This window comes from Orcinus orca, chromosome 3, assembly GCF_937001465.1.
Source record: "Orcinus orca chromosome 3, mOrcOrc1.1, whole genome shotgun sequence".
Classification (NCBI taxonomy): domain Eukaryota; kingdom Metazoa; phylum Chordata; class Mammalia; order Artiodactyla; family Delphinidae; genus Orcinus; species Orcinus orca.
This window is the reverse complement of record NC_064561.1, coordinates 2744864-2766806: the sequence shown is the minus strand read 5'-3', so window position 1 is coordinate 2766806 and position 21943 is coordinate 2744864. Positions and strand designations below refer to the sequence as shown.

The 21943-nt window shown below is 39.7% G+C and overlaps 1 protein-coding gene across 1 annotated transcript in view; it reads left to right on the top strand.

Annotated features, from left to right (window-relative positions):
- Positions 1-19462, top strand: part of LOC125960246 (zinc finger protein 77-like) — a 30801-nt gene extending 11339 nt beyond the window's left edge. Inside the window, exons 2-4 of the mRNA XM_033400733.2 lie at positions 12403-12529; positions 13579-13756; positions 14162-19462. Coding sequence (XP_033256624.1) covers positions 12403-12529; positions 13579-13756; positions 14162-15353 — 1497 coding nt within the window. The 3' untranslated portion in view covers positions 15354-19462. The remainder of the gene's footprint in view (positions 1-12402; positions 12530-13578; positions 13757-14161) is intronic.
- Positions 19463-21943: the final 2481 nt, after the last annotated feature.

The following is a 21943-nucleotide window of genomic DNA, read 5'->3' as shown; positions in this document are numbered from 1 at the left end:
TTTTCCCGTAGAGGCCATTACAGAGTATTGAGTAGAGTTCCCTGTACTATAGAGTATATTTTTAATTTTTTGAGGAAACTCCATACTGTTTTCCGTAGCAGCTACATGAATTTGCATGCCCACCAATAGTGCACAAGGGTTCCCTTTTCTCCACATCTTCACCAACACTTGTTACCTGTTTTCTTTTTTTTTCTTTTTGCGGTATGCAGGCCTCTCACTGTTGTGGCCTCTCCCGTTGCGGAGCACAGGCTCCAGACGCACAGGCTCAGCAGCCATGGCCCACGGGTCTAGCCACTCCGCGGCATGTGGGATCTTCCCGGACCGGGGCACGAACCTGTGTCCCCTGCATCGGCAGGTGGACTCTCAACCACTGTGCCACCAGGGAAGCCCCACTTGTTTTCTTTTTGATAATAGCCATTTGACAGTTGTGAGGTGATATCTCCTTGTGGTTTTGATGAGCATTTCTCTGATGATTAGTGATGTTGAGCACCTTTTCATGTGCCTTTGGGCCTTCTGTGTGTCTTCTTTGGAAAAATGGCTGTTAAGGTCCTCTGCTTATTTTTCAATTGAGTTGTTTGTTTTTGTCTGAGTTGTGTGAGTTCTTTATATGTTTTAGATATCAATCCCTTACTAGACATATCATTTGCAAATGATATGTCATTTTCCCAGTCAGTAGGTTGCCTTTTCATTTTATTGGTGGTTTCCTTCACTGTGCAAAAGCTTTTTAGTTTGATGTAGTCCCATTTGTTTATTTTTGCTTTTGTTTCCCTTGCCTGAGGAGACATATCCAAAAAATATTGCTAAGACATGTCCGAGAGCATCAAGCCTATGTTTTCTTCTAGAAGCTTTATGACTTCAGGTCTTATATTTAAGACTTTAACCCATTTTGAGTTTGCTTTTGTGTATGGTGTGAGAAAGTAGTCTGGTTTTGTTTTTTTGGGTTTTTTGCATGTAGCTGTCCAGTTTTCTACTTATTAAAGAGGCTATCTTCCTCCCCGCCCCGTTGTATATTCTTGCCTTCTTTGTCATATATTAATTGACCAAATAAATGTGTGTTAATTTCTGGGCTTTCTAGTCTGTTCCATTGATGTGTTTGTTTTTGTGCCACTGCCATACTGTTTTCATTCCTGTAGCTTTGTTGTATAGTTTCAAATCAGAGCATATGATACCTCCAGCTTCATTCTTCATTCTGAAAATTGTTTTGGCTATTTGAGGTTTTTTGTGTTCCCATACAAATTTTGGAAGTGTTCATTCTAGTTCTGTGGGAAATGCCATTTGTATTTTAGTAGGGATTGCCTTGACTCTGTAGATTGCTTTCAGTAGTATGGTCATTTTAACAATATTTATTCTTCTAATCAATGAGAACAATAAAACTTTCCATTTCTTTGTGTCATCTTCAGTTTCATCAGTGTTTTATAGTTTTCTATGCACTGTTCTTTTACCTCCTCAGATTTATTCCCAGGTATTTTATTTTTTGATGCAGTTGTAAGTGGAATTATTCTTAATTTCTCTTTTTGATAGTTTGTTGTTAGTGTTTAGATACTGAACAGATTTCTGTATACTCATTTTATATCCTGCAACTTTACTGAATTCATTTAATCTAACAGTTTATTTATTTATTTATTTAGTTTTGGCTGTGTTGGGTCTTCATTGCTGCGTGCGGGCTTTCTCTAGTTGTGGCGAGCGGGGGTTACTCTTCGTTGAAGTGTGCGGGCTTCTCAATGCGGTGGCTTCTCTTTTTGTGGAGCATGGGCTCTAGGCACATGGGCTTCAGTAGTTGTAGCACACGAGCTCTAGAGCACAGGCTCAGTAGTTGTGGCGCCCGGGCTTAGTTGCTCCGTGGCATGTGGGATCTTCCCGGACCAGGGCTTGAACCCGTGTCCCCTGCATTGGCAGGCAGATTCTCAACCACAGTGCCACCAGGGAAGCCCCTAACAGTTTTTTGTGTGTGTGTGGCATCTTTAGGATATTTTCGTATAGTATCATGTCATCTGCAAACAGTGACAGTTTTACTTCTTTCTTTCCAATTTGGATTCCTTTTATTTATTTTTATTGTCTGATTGCTGGGGCTGTGACTTCCAATACTGTGTTGATTAAAAGTGGCGAGAGTGGGCATCCTTGTCTTGCTCCTGATCTTCAAGGAAATGTTTTCAGCTTTTCACCATTGAATATGATATTGGCTCTAGGTTTGTCATATATACCTTTATTGTGTTGAGGTATGTTCCCTCTATACCCACTTTGTTGAGAGTTTTCATCATACACAGATGTTGAATTTTGTCAAAAGCTTTTTGTGAATCTACTGAGGTGATCATATGATTTTTAATCTTCAATTTGTTAATGAGTTCTATCATGTTGACTGATTTGCAGATGTGGAACTATCCTTGCATCTTTGGGATAAACCCCACTTGATCATAGTGAATGATCCTTTTAACGTATTGTTGATTTTTGTTTCCTAGTGTTTTGTTGAGGATTTTTGTGTCTATGTTCATTAGTGATATGGGCATGTAGTTTTCTTTTTGTGTGTAGTATCTGTCTGATTTTGGTATTAGGGTGATGCTGGCCTCATATAACGATCTGGGAAGCATTCCTCTTCAATTTGTTGGTATAGTTTGAAAAAGATAGGGATTAACTCTTCTTTAATTGTTTGGTAGAATTCATCTGTGAAGGTATCTGGTCCTGGACTTTTGTTTGTCAGGAGGTTTTTTTTTGTTTTTAAATTACTGATTCAATTTCATTACTAGTAACTGGTCCACTCATGTCTTATGTTTCTTTTTCTTTTCTTTTTTTAAAAAATATTTATTTATTTGGCTGCCCCAGGTCTTAGTTGCAGCATGCAGGATCTTTGTTGTGGCATGTGGGATCTTTAGTTGCAGCATGTGGGATCTTTTAGTTGTGGCATGCAGGGTCTTTAGTTGCAGCATGTGGGATCTATTTCCCTGACCAGGGATTGAATCCAGGCCCCTTGCACTGGGATCAAGGACTCTTAGCCACTGGACTACCAGGGAAGTCCCTCTTATATTTCTTTCTGATTCAGTCTTGAAAGATTGCACATCTAGGAATTTATCCATTTTTTTATTAGTGAGTAATTGTTTGGCGTAATCTCTTATCCTTAGTATTTCTGTAGTTTTGGTTATAATTTTTCCTCTTTCTTTTTTGATTTTATTTATTTGGGCTCTCTTTTTTTTTTCTTGATGAGTGGGCCAAAGGTTTATCAATTTTGTTTATCTTTTAAAAGAAGCAGCTCTTCATTTCATTGATCTTTTTTGTTGTTTTTCTTTAGTTTCTATTTCATTTATTTCTGCCCTGATCTTTATTATATCTTTCCTTTTACTAACTTTGGATTTTGGTTGTTATTCTTTTTCTAGTTTCTTTAGGTGTAAGGTTAGATTGTTTATTTGAGGTTTTTCTTGTTTCCTGAGGTAGGATGTGTCACCATGAACTTCTCTCTTAGAACTGCTTTTGCTGCATCCCATAGATTTTTGAAACATTGTGTTTCTATTTTCACTTATCTCCAGGTATCTTTTTATTTCCTCTTTGATTTTTTCAATAAACCATTAGTTGTTTAATGGCATGTTGTTTACCCTCCACATTTTTGTGGGGTTTTTGCTGTTCTTTTCTTATATGTATATATATAAGAATATATTTCTCATACTGTTGTGGTTGGGAAAGATGCTTGATACAATTTCATTCTTCTTAAATGTATTGAGACTCGTAGTCTAGCATGTGATGCATCCTGGAGGATGTACCATGTATACTTGAAAAGAATGTGTATTCTGCTGCTCTTGGATGGAATGTTTTATATATAAAAACTCTAGTGTGTGTGTGTGTAATTTAAAGTCCATCTGACCTAATGTGTTGTTTAAAGCCAGTGTTTCAGTACTGATTTTCTGTCTGGATGATCTGTCCATTGATGTATGTGGGGTGTTAAAGTCCCCTGCTATTGTGTTACTGTCAGTTTCATTCTTTATGTTTGTTAATATTTGCATCATATATTTAGGTGCTCCTATGTTGAGTGCATATATAATTACAAGTGTTATATCTTCTTGTTGGATTGATACTTTTTTCATGAAATAATGTCCTTCTTTGTCTTTTGTTACAATCTTTGTTTTAAAGTTTGTTTTGTCTAAGTATTGCTATTCCAGCTTTCTTTCTGTTTCCATTTGTTTGGAATCCCTTTTTCCATTTCCTCACTTTTAATCTGTGTATCTTTAGATCTGAAGTGAGTCCCTATGGGCAGCATATATATGGGTCTTGGTTTTGTATCCATTCAGCCACTTTGTGTGTTTTCCTTTTTTAATGATTTTTTTCTCTCTAACTGATATTTCATTTAAAAAAAAATTTAAAATGTCCCCAGAATGTGAGTCATTCTTTTTTGTTCAATTTGTTAATTTTTTTTAATTTTATTTTTTATACAGCAGGTTCTTATTAGCTATCTATCTTATACAAATCAGTGTATATATTTCAATCCCAGTCTCCCAGTTCATCTCACCATCACCCCCTGCCCAACACTTCCCCCCTTGGTGTCCATACGTTTGTTCTCTATTTGTTTCTCTATTTCTGCCTTGCAAACGGGTTCATCTGTACCATTTTTCTAGATTCGACATATATGTGTTAATATACGCTATTTGCTTTTCTCTTTCTGACTTACCTCACTCTGTATGACAGTCTCTAGGTCCATCCACGTCTCCACAAATGACTCAATTTCGTTCCTTTTTATGGCTGAATAATATTCCACTGTATATATGTACCATATCTTCTGTATTCATTCATCTGTCAGTGGGCATTTAGGTTGCTTCCATGACCTGGCTATTGTAAATAGTGCTGCAGTGAACACTGGAGTGCATGTATATGCCCAGTAGTGGGATTGCTGGGTCATATGGTAATTCTTTTTTCAGTTTTTTAAGGAACCTCCATACTGTTCTCCATAATGGCTGTATCAATTTACATTCCCACCAACAGTGCAAGAAGGTTCCATTTTCTCTATACTCTCCCCAGCATTTGTTGTTTGTAGATTTTCTGATAATGTCCATTCTAACCAGTGTGAGGTGATACCTCATTGTAGTCTTGATTTGCATTTCTCTAATGATTAGTGATGTTCAGCATCCTTTCATGTGTTTGTTGGCCATCTGTATATCTTCTTTGGAGAAATGTCTATTTAGGTCTTTTGCCCATTTTTGGATTGGTTTGTTTGTTTTTCTGATATTGAGCTGCATGAGCTGCTTGTATATTTTGGAGATTAATCCTTTGTCAGTTGCTTCATTTGCAAATATTTTCTCCCATTCTGAGGGTTGTCTTTTCATCTTGTTTATGATTTCCTTTACTGTGCAAAAGCTTTGAAGTTTAATTAGGTCCCATTTGTTTATTTTTATTTCCATTTCTCTAGGAGGTGGGTCAAAAAGGATCTTGCTGTGATTTATGTCATAGAGTGTTCTGTCTATGTTTTCCTCTAAGAGTTTTATAGTGTCTGGCCTTATATTTAGGTCTCTAATTCCATTTTAAGTTTATTTTTGAGTTTGGCATTAGGGAGTGTTCTAATTTCATTCTTTTACATGTAGCTGTTCAGTTTTGCCAGCACCACTTATTGAAGAGGCTGTCTTTTCTCCATTGTATATTCTTGCCTCCTTTATCAAAGATAAGGTGACCATATGTGCATGGGTTTATCTCTGGGCTTTCTATCCTGTTCCATTGATCTGTATTTCTGTTTTGGTGCCAATACCGTATTGTTTGGATTACTGTAGCTTTGTAGTATAGTCTGAAGTCAGGAAGTCTGATTCCTCCAGCTCTGTTTTTCTCCTTCAAGTTTGCTGTGGCTATTTGGGGTCTTTTGTGTCTCCATACAAATCTTAAGATTTTTTTGTTCTAGTTCTGTAAAAAATGCCATTGGTAATTTGATAGGGATTGCATTGAATCTGTAGATTGCTTTGAGTAGTATAGTCATTTTCACAGTACTGATTCTCCCAATCCAAGAACATGGTATATCTCTCCATCTGTTTGTGTCATCTTTGATTTCTTTTTATAGTTTTCTGAGTACAGGTCTTTTACCTTCTTAGGTAGGTTTATTTCTAGTTATTTTTTCTTTTTTTGCAGTGGTGAATGGGATTGTTTCCTTAATTTTTCTTTCCGATCTTTCATTGTTAGTGTATAGGAAAGCAAGAGATTTCTGTGCATTAATTTTGTATCCTACAACTTTACCAAATTCACTGATTAGCTCTAGTAGTTTTCTGGTGGCATCTTTAGGATTTTCTATGTATAGTATCATGTGATCTGTGAACAGTGACACTTGTACTTCTTCTTTTCCAATTTGAATTCCTTTTATTCCTTTTGGTTCTCTGATTGCCATGGCTAGGACTTCCAAAACTGTGTTGAATAATAGTGGCGAGAGTGGGCAACCTTGTCTTGTTCCTGATCTTAGAGGAAATGCTTTCAGTTTTTCACCATTGAGGATGATGTTTGCTGTGGGTTTGTCGTATATCGCCTTTATTATGTTGAGGTAGGTTCCCTCTATGCCCATTGTCTGGAGAGTTTTTATCGTAAGTGGGTGTTGAATTCTGTCAGAAGCTTTTTCTGCATCTATTGAGATGATCATATGGATTTTATTCTTCAATTTGTTAATATAGTGTATCACATTGATTGATTTGCATATATTGAAGAATACTTGCATCCCTGGGATAAATCCCACTTGATCATGATGTATGATCCTTTTAATGTGTTGTTGGACTCTGTTTGCTAGTATTTTCTTGAGGATTTTTGCATGTGTATTCATCAGTGATGTTGGTCTGTAATTTTCTTTTTGTGTAGTATCTCTGTCTGGTTTTGGTATCAGGGTGATGGCGGCCTTGTAGAATGAATTTGGGAGTGTTCCTTCCTCTGCAGTTTTTTGGAAGAGTTTGAGAACGATGGGTGTTAGCTCCTCTCTAAATGTTTGATAGAATTCACCTGTGAAGCCATCTTGTCCTGGACTTTTGTTTGTTGGAAGATATTTAATCACAGTTTCAATTTCATTACTTGTGATTTGTCTGTCATATTTTCTATTTCTTCTTGGTTCAGTCTTGGAAGGTTATATCTTTCTAAGAATTTTTTTTTTTTTGGCTGTGTTGGGGCTTCTTTGCTGCATGTGGCCTTTCTCTAGTTGCGGCAAGCGGGGGCTACTCTTCATTGCGGTGCGCGGGCTTCTCATTGTGGTGGCTTCTCTCGTGGAGCACAGGCTCTAGGCCCACGGGCTTCAGTAGTTGCGGCATGCGGGCTCAGTAGTTGTGGCGCACGGGCTTAGTTGCTCTGCGGCATGTGGGATCTTCCCGGACCAGGGCTCAAACCCGTGTCCCCTGCATTGGCAGGCGGATTCTCAACCACTGCACCACTAGGGAAGCCCCTCTTTCTAAGAATTTGTCCATTTCTTCCAGGCTGTCCATTTTATTGTCATAGACTTGCTTGTAGCAGTCTGTTATGATGCTTTGTGTTTCTGTGGTGTCTGTTGTAACTTCTTTTTCATTTCTAATTTTATTGATATGAATCCTCTCCCTCTTTTTCTTCATGAGTCTGGCTAAAGGTTTATCAATTTTGTTTATCTTCTCAAAGAACCAGCTTTTAGTTTTATTGATCTTTGCTATTGTTTTCTTTGTTTCTATTTCATTTATTTCTGTTCTTATCTTTAGGATTTCTTTCCTTCCACTAACTTTGCGTTTTGTTTGTTCTTTCTCTAGTTACTTTAGGTGTAAGGTTAGATTGTTTATTTGAGATTTTTCTTGTTCGTTGAGGTAGGATTGTATTGCTGTAAACTTCCTTCTTAGAATTGCTTTTGCTGCATCCCATAGGTTTTGGATCATCGTTTTTTCATTGTCATTTGTCTCTACCTATTTTTTGACTTCCTCTTTGATTTCTTCAGTGATCTCTTGGTTATTTAGTAGCGTATTGTTTTAGCTTCCATGTGTTTGTGTTTTTTACGGTTTTTTTTCTTGTAATTTATTTCTAATCTCATAGCTTTGTTGTTGGAAAAGATGCTTGATGACGACTTCAGTTTTATTAAATTTACCAAGGCGTGATTTGTGACCCAAGATGTGATCTATCCTGGAGAATATTCCATGTGCACTTGAGAAGAAAGTGTAATCTGCTGTTTTCAGTTGGAATGTCCTATGATATCAATTAAATCTGTCTGGTCTGTTGTGTCATTTAAAGCTTGTGTTTCCTTATTAATTTTCTGTCTGGATGATTTGTCTATTGGTGTAAGTGAGGTGTTAATGTCCCCCCCTAATTTTGTGTTACTGTCAATTTTCTCTTTTATAGATGTTAGCATTTGCCTTATGTATTGAGGTGCTCCTATGTTGGCTACATATATGTTTATAATTATTATACCTTCTTCTTGGATTGATCCCTTGATCATTATGTAGTGTCCCTCCTTGTCTCTTGTAACAGTCTTTATTTTAAAGTCTATTATCTGCTATGAGTATTGCTACTCCAGCTTTCTTTTGATTTCCATTTGCATGGAATATCTTTTTCCGCCCCCTCACTTTCAGTCTGTATGTGTCCCTAGTTCTGAAGTGTGTTTCTTATAGGCAGCATATATATGGGTGTTGTTTTTGTATCTGTTCAGCCAATCTGTGTCTTTTGGTTGGAGCATTTAATCTATTCACATTTAAGGTACTTATCAATATGTATGTTCCTATTACCATTTTCTTAATTATTTTGGGTTTGTTTGGTAGGTCCTTTTCTTCTCTTGTGTTTCCCACTTAAGAGAAGTTCTCTTAGCATTTGTTGTAGAGCTGGTTTGGTGGTGCTGAATTCTCTTAGCTTTTGCTTGTCTGTAAAGCTTTTGATTTCTCTGTCAAATCTGAATGAGATCCTTGCTGGATAGAGTAATCTTGGTTGTAGGTTATTCCCTTTCATCACTTTAAATATGTCATGCCACTCCCTTCTGGCTTGTAGAGTTTCTGCTGAGAAATCAGCTGTTACCCTTACAGGAGTTCCCTCGTATGTTATTTGTCCTTTTTCCCTTGTTGCTTTTAATAACTGTTCTTTGTCCTTAATTTTTGTCAATTTGATTACTGTGTGTCTCAGTGTGTTTCTCCTTGGGTTTATCCTGCCTGGGACTCTCTGTACTTTCTGGACTTGGGTGGCTATTTCCTTTCCCATGTTAGGGAAGTTTTTGACTATAATCTCTTTAGATATTTTCTTGGGTCCTTTCTCTCTCTCTTTTTCTCCTGGGACCCCTTTAATGTGAATGTTGGTGCATTTAATGTTGTCCTAGAGGTTTCTGGCTGTCTTCATTTCTCTTTTCTTTAATCTGTTCCTCAGTAGTGATTCCATCATTCTGTCTTCCAGGTCACTTATCCATTCTTCTGCCTTGGTTATTCTGCTATTGATTCGTTCTAGTGTATTTTTCATTTCAGTTATTGTATTGTTCATCTCTGTTTGTTTGTTCTTTAATTCTTCTAGATCTTTGTTAAACATTTCTTGTATCTTCTCAATCTATGCCTCCATTCTTTTTCTGAGGTCCTGGATCATCTTCACTATCATTCTGAATTCTTTTTCTGGAAGGTTGCCTATCTCCACTTCATTTACTTGTTTTTCTGGGCTTTTATCTTGTTCCTTCCTCTGGTACATAGTCCTCGGCCTTTTCATTTTGCCATTCTTTCTGTGAAAGTGGTTTTCATTCCAAAGACTGCAGGATTATAGTTCTTCTTGCTTCTGCTGTCTGCCCTGTGGTGGATACACTCTATGTCTTTTGATTGGAGCATTTAGTCCATTTACTTAAAGTGATTATGGATAGGTATGTACTTATTGCCATTTTGTTAATTGCTTTCTGGTTGTTTTTATAGCTTTTTTTTTTTTTTGTCCTTTATTCTTCTTTTGCTCTCTTGTGATTTTATGACTATCTTTAGTGTTATGTCTGGATTACTTTCTCTTTTGTGTGTATCTATTATAGATTTTTAGTTTGTGGTTACCATGAGGTTTATACATAGCAACCTTTCTATATACATGATTACCTTAAGTTCTAACAGCCCTGCATTTTTAGTCCTCCCACTTGTGTTTAGTTTTTTTAACTTTATTTATTTATTTATTTTTGATTGCATTGGGTCTTCATTGCGGTGCACAGGCTTCTCATTGCGGTGGCTTCTCTTGTTTCAGAGCACAGGCTCTAGGCACGTGGGCTTCAGTAGTTGTCACTCGCAGGCTCTAGAGCACAGGCTCAGTAGTTGTGGTGCACCGGTTTAGTTGCTCTGTAGCATGTGGGATCTTCCAGTACCAGGGCATGAACCCGTGTCCCCTGCATTGGCAGGTGGATTGTTAACCACTGCATCCCCAGGGAAGTCCTTTAATATTTTTTTGTATCATATTTTACATATGTTGTTTTCTGTATTCCTTAACTACTTATTATGGATATAGATAAATTTACTAGTTTTGTCTTTTAACTTTCCTACTAGGTTTGTAAGTGGTTGATCTACTACCTTTACTTTATCTTTGACTTTACCAGTGCAACTTTTCCTTTCTGGTTTTTATATATCTAGTTGTGGTCTTTTCCACTTAGAGAAGAACATCATGAAAAGGTGATGTTCTAACAGATACTTTTCCTGAGTCTATTGAGGTGATTATATGGTTTTTGTTCTTTGTTAATAAGGTATTTGATACCAATGCTTTGTTTCTTTGAACCAAACTTTTTATTCCTGGGATAAATCCCTCTTGGTGATGGTGTTTAGTACTTTTTATATCTCTCTAGATTTGGATTGTGGATATTTTTGAGGAATTTTTTTGTCTATATTTATATGGAATACTGCTCTGTAGATTTCTTTACATGTGATGTCTTTTTCTTGTCTTGGTATCGGGGTAATACAAGCCTCATAGAAGGGGTTGGGAAATGTCTCTCCACAATTCAATTTTGTATATGGATCACCAATTACTCATGCTATTGAGCCTCTTTTCATATGGTTATTGGCCATTTGTATATCTTCTTTGGAGAATTGTCTATTCACATTTATTGCCCCATTATTTAACTGTATTATTTGTCTTTTATATTCTTATCTTTTATTTTTTTTATTTTTTGTCATATGAGTTCTTAAAATATATTTCTGATACAGGCCTCTCATCAGGTGTGTGATTAGCAAACCCAGTTGCAACCCTAGTTGAAGTAACCTTGCCTTCTTTGTAGCTGATATTGTGGGGATTTGTTTTTCCTTCAGATTTTGAGACCATATTTGTTGTTTTAAAAAATCTCTAATTTTTATTTTTGTCATTGTCTGTTTATATCATCAGTGCAGTGTGGTCCCATATTTCTTTATTTAAAAAATTTTATTGATTTTTGGCTGTGTTGGGTCTTCATTGCTGCAGGCAGCCTTTCTCTAGTCGTGGTGAGCAGGGACTACTCTTTTTTGAGGTGTGTGGACTTCTTATTGCAGTGGCTTCTCATTGCAGAGAGTGGGCTCTAGGTGCACAGGCTTCAGTAGTTGTAGCATGTGGACTCAGCATTTGTGGCACGTGGGACCTGGAGCACTCAGGCTTCAGTAGCTGAGGCACGTGGGCTCAGTAGTTGTAGCACACAGGTGCAGTAGTTGTGATGCATGGGCTTAGTTGCTCCGCGGCATGTGGGATCTTCTGGGACCAGGGCTCAAACCCGTGTGCCCTGCATTGGCAGTTAGATTCTTAACCACTGTGCCACCTGGCAAGTCCCCAATATTTCTCTAAAAATAATAATTAGGTTCTTTTTCTCCCTGTTAAAGTCAACTTGACTCCATTACCGTTAGATCCTTCAATAGCTCTTGTTTGTGGGGCCTGTTCCTTGAATTCCGAGCACTCTGTTATTAATTTGAGAGGCTCCACTGGCTTGACAGATTCCTGAGGAACCAGGCCTTTGCTTACCCAGTGGATGTGCCAGGCCCTGGGCCTTGGACTGCCTGTATACCCCTGGTGTCCATCTCATCTTGGCAGGGGGTCGTATCTCCGCCTCTGTTGGATATGAGGGGGCTAGACCAGACTCCCTGCTGCTTTTGCCTTCAAGTTAAGTGTTATTCAGATCCAGCAGCACTGACGTTCTGTTTCCGGTTCTTGGAGGTGACAAGGTAGTAATAACTTTTGACCAAGCCCGGTATCCATTTCCATGTTATCTGAATGATGATTTCATTTTTCAGTCTTTATCATACCTTAGGATATACTCTTTCAGTAAAAACAATTCTTTCTAATTATGTGTATGTGAGTATTTATCAAGTATTGCTGTTACACTTTGCTTCAGTTTCCAGCACTTAGCATCACTGAGTAAAATGCATTTGATTGGCTTGTGTGTGTTCATTTCCCACAAGAGAGTGTAAGCTCAGGAGTTCTAGGAATTGAGTCCAGTTCCCGACTTTCGGCCTCCCCATCCTCCCACACACGGGGGTGAAGAGGCAGCCTTGCTGACAGAACCTGTGGCTGTTTCAGGACTCGGTGGTCTTTGAGGACGTGGCTGTGAACTTCACCGTGGAGGAGTGGGCTTTGCTGGACCTGGCTCAGAGGAAGCTCTACAGAGACGTGATGCTGGAGACCTTCAGGAACCTGGCCTCCGTGGGTGAGGATGGCTTCCTCCCTGCACTTAGTCTTTAGGGAACAAATATTTCTTAAAATTGTCCTTTCTTATTAGGGACAAGGATGAGAACATGTTGGAAAAAAGACAGACACAGTCCAACCTTTCATGAAACCTACCTAGGGTCAGGTAGCTTTTCCATGAAAACAAAGTTTACTGTATTGATTGACTTTTTGTCACTCTTGATTAGAATCCTGAGAGTCCCGAATTTTATAAATGTGAGCATATTCTGCAGTGTCACCTAGAGCAGTGGGAGCAGTGTTATGGTTTTCACCCTGTGAAAGTTACACTGTGATCGGTATACGTTTGACATGATAATTTTGCTGCAATTAAACCCACACTTACCCATTGTCAGTGACTTGAGGACCAGAGAATTGGCCCATCTCATGGATGGCTTGTTGTCCTTCATCCTCCCCATGAGGAGCTTTTCTCCATGAGCAAGACAGCAGCCACACACCATCCGATCTCCCAGTGGCAGCTGGGTCAGTGGAGATAGGCTTTGTCTAGGGCCTCTGTGCCTGCGATCACCAGGAGGGCACACGTCTCGGGAGGAGAAGGTTCTGGATCAGGGAGTGATATTTGGACATACCTGTTAGAAATATGACTCTGTCTTTGAGAAGGTGATGTTTGTCATTAACCTGGCTTCCCTCTTGGAGTTTTCATCCATCCTTGCCCACTTGGGAAGTCTTTCTGTAACTCCTCTTACAAAGGGAGCACTTGGGAATGTGCATTTTACCCAGTTCCATCCTACTTTACTTTTCTGAAAATACTGATCTCGACATCAGTCTCCATTCTTTTTGAAGTATCTCTTAGTGAACAAGCTGCCACTTTGACTCATTTTTCTTACGATGGCCAAAGTTCCAAATAGCTAAGGGTCCTCAGAGTTTTTCTTTGTTCCCATGTCCATTTTCCTTATAAAATGTGTTTACATTTTTGGGTCAGTATATGGAAAGAAATCTGCATATGGTCTCTTTTCTTTCCTTTATCCCACCATTTCTTTCCTGGGGGTTTAGTTTTGTTACCAACTGTTACAGGTTCTTGCCCTCAAGTTAAAACCAGTGGATCAAGTCCTCAGTGGGATATTTTGGAGAATGAACTATGCAGTGAAAAGAAAATAGTAAGATGCACAAGAAATGATTCCTGTTCTGTTTTTGGAGAAAACTGGATATTTCATAACATCCGAGGTCACCAAACTCAGGAGAGGGATTTCAGGTGAGTGGCACAGCTACAGGGGAAGGCAGATCTCTGCAGACTGTTAGACTAACTTGAAACTAAAGAAAAGGTATAAACCTAGCTAAACAATTTTTTACTTAGAAAATTTTCACAAGAGAATACTTTCATAAATGTGAGGTATCTGAAACATAATTCAGTTGGAAACAACGACCAGGAAACCCTGTATGTAAGAAACACAGAACGCTATGGCTCTGTCTGAGCCCTCAGCCAGAGCATTAAGCTTGTTACATGTTGTCACAATGCAGACAGTGCCTACAACATACCCATTCCTTGAAAATGGCAAATACATAGTGAAAATAATAATGAACAACCATCAATAAATCATTAATGAAGAAATCAGTTATAATCATTAATCCCTAATACTGTTCTTCCCATTTTGAACAGAAATGGTTTGGTGGAGCATCTCTGCAAAGGTAATGAAGGTCATCAATGTGGAGAAACCCTGAACCAGATTACACGTCTTACTGTGCATAAGGGTTATCCGACTGGAATTCAGCCCTATAAATGCACTAAGTGTGGAAAAGCCTTCAGGGATTGTTCTTTCCAGAAGAATCAGCAAAGATCTCACCCTGGACACAAACCTTATCCATGTGAAGAACGTGGGGAAGCCTGCAGCTGTGTCTCGTGCCTAAATCCTCCTGGGGAAACACACATTGTAGAGAAACTGGAAAAACATCAGGATGCTGGGAGAGCATCTAAGAGATATGTGAAGAGTGGCAGTAGTAAACAGTCTTTAGAGTGTAAGAAGTCTGGAAAAGCTCTCACTTGTCCCTCATCCTTTAAGGGACGTGAGAGAGGTCACCATCGACAGAAAATCCATGTGTGTAAAGTATGTGGGAAATCCTTTATGTATTATTCCTACCTTGCACGGCATGTGAGAACTCACACTGGAGAGAAGCCCTATGAATGTAAGGAATGTGAGAAAACCTTCCGATATCCTGCATCCCTGGGAGGACATGTGACAATGCACACTGGAGAGAAACCTTACGTGTGTAAGGAATGTGGGAAAACCTTCAGTTGTCCCAAATACTTCAGAAGACATGTGAAAACACACAGTGGCATGAAACCCTATGAATGTATGGAATGCGGCAAAGCCTACAGTTGCTCCTCATCCCTTCGAGAACACGCACGAACACACAGCGAAGAGAAACCCTATGAATGTCAGCACTGTGGGAAAGCCTTCAGGCATCAGCGATATTTTAAAAAGCATGTTAGAATGCACAGTGGAGTGAAACCCTATGAATGTATGGAATGCGGGAAAGCCTACAGTTGTTCCACATCCCTCCGGGAGCATGAGAGAACGCACACTGGGGAGAGGCCCTTCGAATGCCAGCACTGCAGGAAAGCCTTCACTCGCCATGCCTCCCTTCGAGGACACATGAGAACGCACAGTGGGGAGAGAGCCTACAGATGTACACAGTGTGGGAAAGCTTTCTGTTGGCCCTCGTCCTTACGAAAGCACGTAAGAATGCACAGTGAGGAGAAGCCCTATGAATGTCAGCAATGTGGGAAAGCCTTCTGGTACCCCGCAAACCTGCGAGGACACATGAGGATACATGCTGGGGAGAAACTCTGAATCCAAGGACCGTGGGAGAGACTTCATTCTCTCTTCAAACTTGTAATGTGAGCAGCACACTGTAGAGAAAAACTTATGAAAGGGAAAACGTGGGAAAACCTTCAGCACTTCACTTACTTTGTACATGAAAACTCAGAGCACAATAGAAATCTTTTAACAGAGATAAATATGGTTTTGCCTTGGTAAGTGCCTCATCCTGAATAGGGATCCCAGTGTATTAATTTCTAGCTCATATTGCTGATCTGAATACTGAAGATAATAACTATCTCTCTATGTCTACTTCATCTGTACTACTTATATTTTGTTATCTCCAACTTCAAATAATCATACAGTCATATAAAGCTTGCCTCATTTCCATTACAGTGTCTTTTTTTTTGGTTGCCCTGCTCAGCCTGCGGGATCTTAGTTCCCTGACCAGGGATCAAATGCATGCCCCCTGCAGTAGAAGCACAGAGTCCTAACCACTGGACTGCCAGGGAATTCCCATTATGATGTCTTTTGAACCCAGGGGTGATAAGTGGTTTTCAGTTTTTGTTTTTTTTTTCATGTGTAACTTGGTATAATTTTTAGGTGAAAAGCTTTTGATTCTTACTTTGCATTATCTTCCTAATATGTGATCATGATATGAGGTCTGTATTGTTGAAATGTCTTTCCTGGTCTACTGTTACAGATACTGGAATTTTCTGACTCAATATTTACCCTCCCCTTGCACCTTCATTACCGAAAGGTGTGTCTTCCAAGTTGTTTGTTGCTAGCAGATACCATATCTTTGTTTCTCACAGAAATTAGTAATTGTGGAAGGTCTTGGAAAATAACATTCTCATCTGATTATGTTTGTAATTTGGTCTCTGTTCATGTCCATGATCTTGGTTGGAAATCAGACATGATAATTGAGTTAAGAAGTGCAACTTGCTGGCATGAAGATGAAAGCTCCTGTCCAGACGGTTCTACTGAATTGTGTTGTCAGCTTGGGTAAGGTGGGAAACTGTATATCCAGAGTCCTTCTGTTAGTGGTTCTGAGTTAAAGTTCTTAAGATGAGGAAGAAGCATGAGGTCTGGAAAGCAGAAGTGTGGAAACCATGATTCTCAGGTCTTCTGTACCATCAGGAGACAGAGATGCATGGCAACCTGGTGAGCCTGAGTTCCAGCACCGTTTTTTGACTTCTGGCTCTGCCCATGTGGAACAGTCCCAATCAGACATGTTTGATGAACCCAACCCTGTGGATTTCTGGCTACAGAATCTGATCCATGATGGGGGTTTATAGAGGTAATGTGTGGAAGCCAGGACCCCTAGAAAATGGAAGAGAAAAAGTTGGCATCTGGTTTGATTACTTACTTGATTGACCTGGCTGGTGATCACGAGCTCCTACCTGGTTGCCCCACAAGCCCCTGTGCACTGGTCTGTCTGTATATGGTGGTTCCAAACCCTGGGAGGAATGCTTTCTTCACTGGTGCCTTCCAAATCTCATATGAGTTAAGCTGTTGGTGAATTGTAACCTGGAATCGTAAAGGCGGGGATCCTGGGAAACATACCTCCCAGCCTTACCCTCAGTGAAACAACAATTCAGCAGAAACATATCTACCTTTAGATTTCATTGACCTTTCACAGTAGTACCAAGAAATGTAGCACAGTGGGGATGAGAGGGATATGGAGATGGATGTTTCATTCATTCATTTATTCCAGGGAATATTATAGCGGAAGTTTAAACTAATTATTTCAGATAACACTGGAAGTTGATACCTAAATGGATTATTAAAATATATACAAATGTGTGGGACTTCCCTGCTGGTCCAGTGGTTAAGACTTCACGTTCCCAATGCAAGGGGCACGGGCTCGATCCCTGGTCAGGGAACTAAGATCCCTCGTGCCACACGGCACAGCCCCCCACATAAAATACGTACACATATACTGACTTAAGTAGTGTGTCCTCCCCTGCCCCACCACCGATTTCATGTCCACCTGGAATCACTGACACAACCTGATTTGGAATAAGGTCTTTGCAGATGTAATCAGGATGTGGTCACATTGGATTGGTGTCGGTCCTAATCCAATGATGTGTATCCTTATAAAAAGAGGGAAATTTGGGCACAGAGACCTGCACAGGAGACAGACATGTCTTCACCATGTAAAGACAGAGCAGAGATTGGTGTGATCTCTGTACAAGCCAAGTCATGCGAAGGATTGTTGGCAACCTCCAGAAGCTAGAAGATATGCCTAGAACACGTTCCTCCTCAGAGTCTCCAGAAGTAGCCAGCCCTGCTGATCACTTCATTTCATACGGCCAGCCTCCTAAACTGTGAGAAAATAAGTTTCTGTTGTTTAAACCATGTCTCCGGTGCTTTGTTAGGGCAGCCCAAGCAGACTAATGTAGTTCCTAAGGAGGGTGTGGGCCTTGGATATTTGAAGGACAGCCAGAGGCCAGTGTTTCTGGAGCAGAGTGTGCTGGTGGCAAGAACAGCAGAGGTGAGAGGAGAGCAATGGCGGTGGGTAGGCACATCATGTCCTGATGCACTGACATGCTGTGGTGCACTGACATTGGCCATGAGTGACAGAGCCTAAAAGTGGCCAGATGAGGCAGCTTTACAAAGTCCCTGTGTTACCTTGAGAACAGACTCTAGGATGTTGTCACTTAAGGTGGTGGATCAGATGGGGTTGGTAGCAGTGGCAATGATGTGCCAGGTTGGAGCCCGGATGTAATTTGAAGTAAGAGCCATCAGAATTTCTTGATGGCTTGAAGGTGGGGTGAGAGGAAGAGTCAAGAGTGGCTCTATTATTTTGTGCAGGAAAAACTGGCATGATGGTATTGCCATCAACTGACATGTAGGTCGTGGGCAATGGAGAAGAATATTGCTGGAGTGTAAGGAGTTGAACTTGGAGTGTGCTGAGATGAAGATGAGATCAGGGCATACTAAGACAGAAGATAAACTTATGAGAATTTTATTACAATTTTAAAAATATTTTAGGGACTTCCCTGGCGGTCCAGTGTTTAAGACTCTGAGCTTCTACTGCAAGGGGGTGTGGGTTCGATCCCTGGTCTGGGAACTAAGATCCCGCATGCCCTGTGGTGTGGCCAAAAAATAAAAATAAATTTAAAAAATAAAAACATATTGTAAGAGAATGTTATTACAAACATTGGTCCCAATGGCAAAAATATGGGGAAAAAAAGCTCCTAATAGTTCAATCATTTCATGAAAATGGTATAGTCCTACAAGCATAAAAATAGATTAATAAAAGTGCATAAATTACCAAGCTGTGGACGGCAAAACATTTTTGAACAAAAGACACTTGATAGGGACTTCTCTGGTGGTCCAGTAGTTAAGAATCCACCTTCCAATGCAGGGGACACACGTTCGATCCCTGGTTGGGGAACTAAGATCCCACATGCCAAGGGGCAGCTAAGTCCGAGTGCCACAACTAGAGAAACCCTTGTGCCATAATGAAGACCCAGCACAGCTAAAATTAAAAAATAAATAAAATTTAAAAAGTGGACTGTTAAAGCTGATATTTAAAAAAAAAGACACGATATAAAATGATACATACCATTTGACTCTATTTACATGCAATATAAAACAGGAAAAATTATTGATGAAACTAAAAGTAAATGAAAGGAAATGATTTTTAAAAGTTTGGGATATTGGTAACTGTGAGAGGGCAGGGTGGGGCTTCTGATGGGGCATAAACCCAAGTGGGATGTGGGGGGTGTGACAGCAGCCTCCCTGTCTTGTATGGATTATGACATCATGTGTTAAAAAAAAAAGGAGACATTGGGCCCAAAATGTAGTCACTTGTGCTGAATCCCATGTCAGCAAGCCAAAACTTACCACCTAGCCAAATTGCACTTTCAGTCTTTCCCAGGAGTGTGACCTTTAACCAGTCGATCTGGGTTTTCCTGCTCAGCACTAGTGAGGTAATCCCCTTGACAGGCCCCCTCCATCCCCCTTAGGAGGGCGGCATTGCCTGAAACGATGCATTCTTTGCTAATAATTTCCTTTCCACTTTTGAAAACCTTTCCTATTTTGAAGCTCAGTGGTGTGCCTTTCTACTTGCCAGACGGGACACTGCCCAGTTCATCAATTGTTCAATAAAGCCAATTTGATCTTTAAATTTACTCAGTGAATTTTTGCTATTTAACAGATTTGGTGGCAGCAGTGGGATCAAAGGATTTTCCAACGGTATTCAGAGATGACCAGAAACAGAGGCATGGGGGACTTCCCTGGTGGTCCAGTGGTTAAGACTCTGCACTTCCACCACAGGGGGCACAGGTTCATCCCAGGGAACTGAGATCCCACATGCCGTGTGCCATGCAGCACAGCCAAAAAATAATTAATTAATTTAAAAAAACACACACAGGCATGGTACCAGCAAACCTTTTTTCGAGTTCACTGTCTTTCTCACCATTTCTGAGGGTTGTGGATAAGTTCCTCTCATTTCTGAGCTCTGCTCTCTGTTGTACTCCCAATCGAATTGACTTTCCAGTCAAGGGTTTAGTGGGTCAGCTTGAGCTAGAAGATGGTTCCATCCAGAACCCTAGTCCCTAGTTCTTAGTTCAGTCTGCAATCTCCTGCTTGTTTGGAATCCCTTTCACAAGTTGCACCCTGCATTTCCCCTTTACTGGGGTTGCTGATACAGTCCTTTCCCCAGTTCCAGTCTATTGATCCCATTTGCTAGAGTCTCCTTATTTAGTCCATGCTGGGATTTTTTTTTTAATTTGGCCATGCCCTGAGGCATGCTGGATCCTAGTTCCCGACCAGGGATTGGACCTGTGCCCCCTGCAGTGAAAGTGCAGGGTCCTAACCATTGGACTGCCAGGGAAGTCCCCCATGCTGGGAGTTACTGGTGGTGTACATGGACTTCTGCAGCAGTGTGTCTTGGTTGCTGCTGGTTTGTTTTGGTGAACATGTTTACCTTGTTTTGTATAGATAAAGGCTACTGCTAACATGGATCTCAGAAACCAAAAAGCCACAAAACTTGGTGGTCACAGATCAAGAATTTAAGAACTGTTAGAACACTTGCCACCTAACTCAAAGACTCCCATGTTGGGATAAGTTGGTCACAGAATGGGTTGGAATGGTACAAGGTCCCTTGCCAAACTCAAGAAAATTTCTATGCAGTGTAGTACATTGTAAACTACCACAGTTTCCAACTGAGTGGCATGTCCCTTTTAGGTATTAGTTTGACTCCAAGTGACCGAAAGTATAAGAAAGAAATAGAGGGAGGGAGGGAGGGAGGAAAGAAAGGTACATACATACATAAATAAATAAGATCCTTAAATCCACATGGTTAATAAGCATGCCACCTTCCAGTACACCTGTTAGGAACTGTGATCCCAGAAGCTATAAATATCTGTAAAAATGGCAAAATCTTACTGACAACAACCTACAAATTTTGTGTCTTGAGAACATGGCTTGGGAGCCCCAAAATATGGCCAAACAGAAATGTATATTAATCTCCATTTGCAGCTAGGGTCCTACCAAACGGCTCTCATTCCTCAGGGAAATTAAAACCTAGCGTTACAATTGTTGTTATAAGGAACATTCCAATTAGATAAGATCATTTAAGAAGTGCACTTGGGCTTCCCTGGTGGCGCAGTGGTTGAGAGTCCGCCTGCCGATGCAGGGGACACGGGTTCATGCCCCGGTCAGGGAAGATCCCACATGCCGTGGAGCGGCAGGGCCCATGAGCCATGGCTGCTGGGCCTGTGCGTCCGGAGCCTGTGCTCCGCAAGGGGAGAGGCCACAACAGTGAGAGGCCGCGTACCGCAAAAAAAAAAAAAAAAAAAAGTGCACTTACTAAACATTTTTAAAATAATAAAAATTTTTAAGAATTAAAAAGAAAGTGTACTTAAAAGTGAGGGCGTCCATGTGAAACAAACAGAATGGGATTAATTGGCATGTAGGGGCCTCCAAAAGTCAAAAAAATTTTCTTAAAAATTCATTACAAAAGACTAATAGAAAATTAAAGCTATAAGAGGTACCTAAAACAAAAGAACTCATAAAGACAACACTGAACATAGTGGTTATTTTTGACAAAACATGTCCACCTTTTATAGTCTCTTATTATCACGAGCAGACCACTAGAAAAAATATTCATTCTTTTAACAGAACAACCAATTTTTACTTTTGCACTAACTTACTTGTCATATTAAAACTTGTTCACCTAAATTTATTCCAATTTTAGCCAGTCCTGATGACACAAAAAAATCCTTTCTAAAGATTCCTTTTTTTCACAAAACTTTTACAAATTTCTATGTCCATTTTACCTGTCCTTTGTTTTCTTTCCCATTTAGAAATAAGTGGCTTTAGGACAAAGTCACTTCGTTTTTCCTTAACAAAATGCATTCCCATTACTTATACATTTTTCTTTTAATTTTCTTGCATACAAGGATGTATTCCTTATTAATCTTAGTAGTTTTAGAAACCTTAATTTATAATGAAACTAAGAAGTAAGCAATTGTGAACTGTTTGTTATACCAATATTTCTTTTCCAATTCAGTAAAAAGTATCTTATTAATAGATCCAAATATCTTTTGTTTTCTGTAATAAGGCAAAAGTAGGTAAACTTAGACTTGTTTAGTATTGAATAACTAATG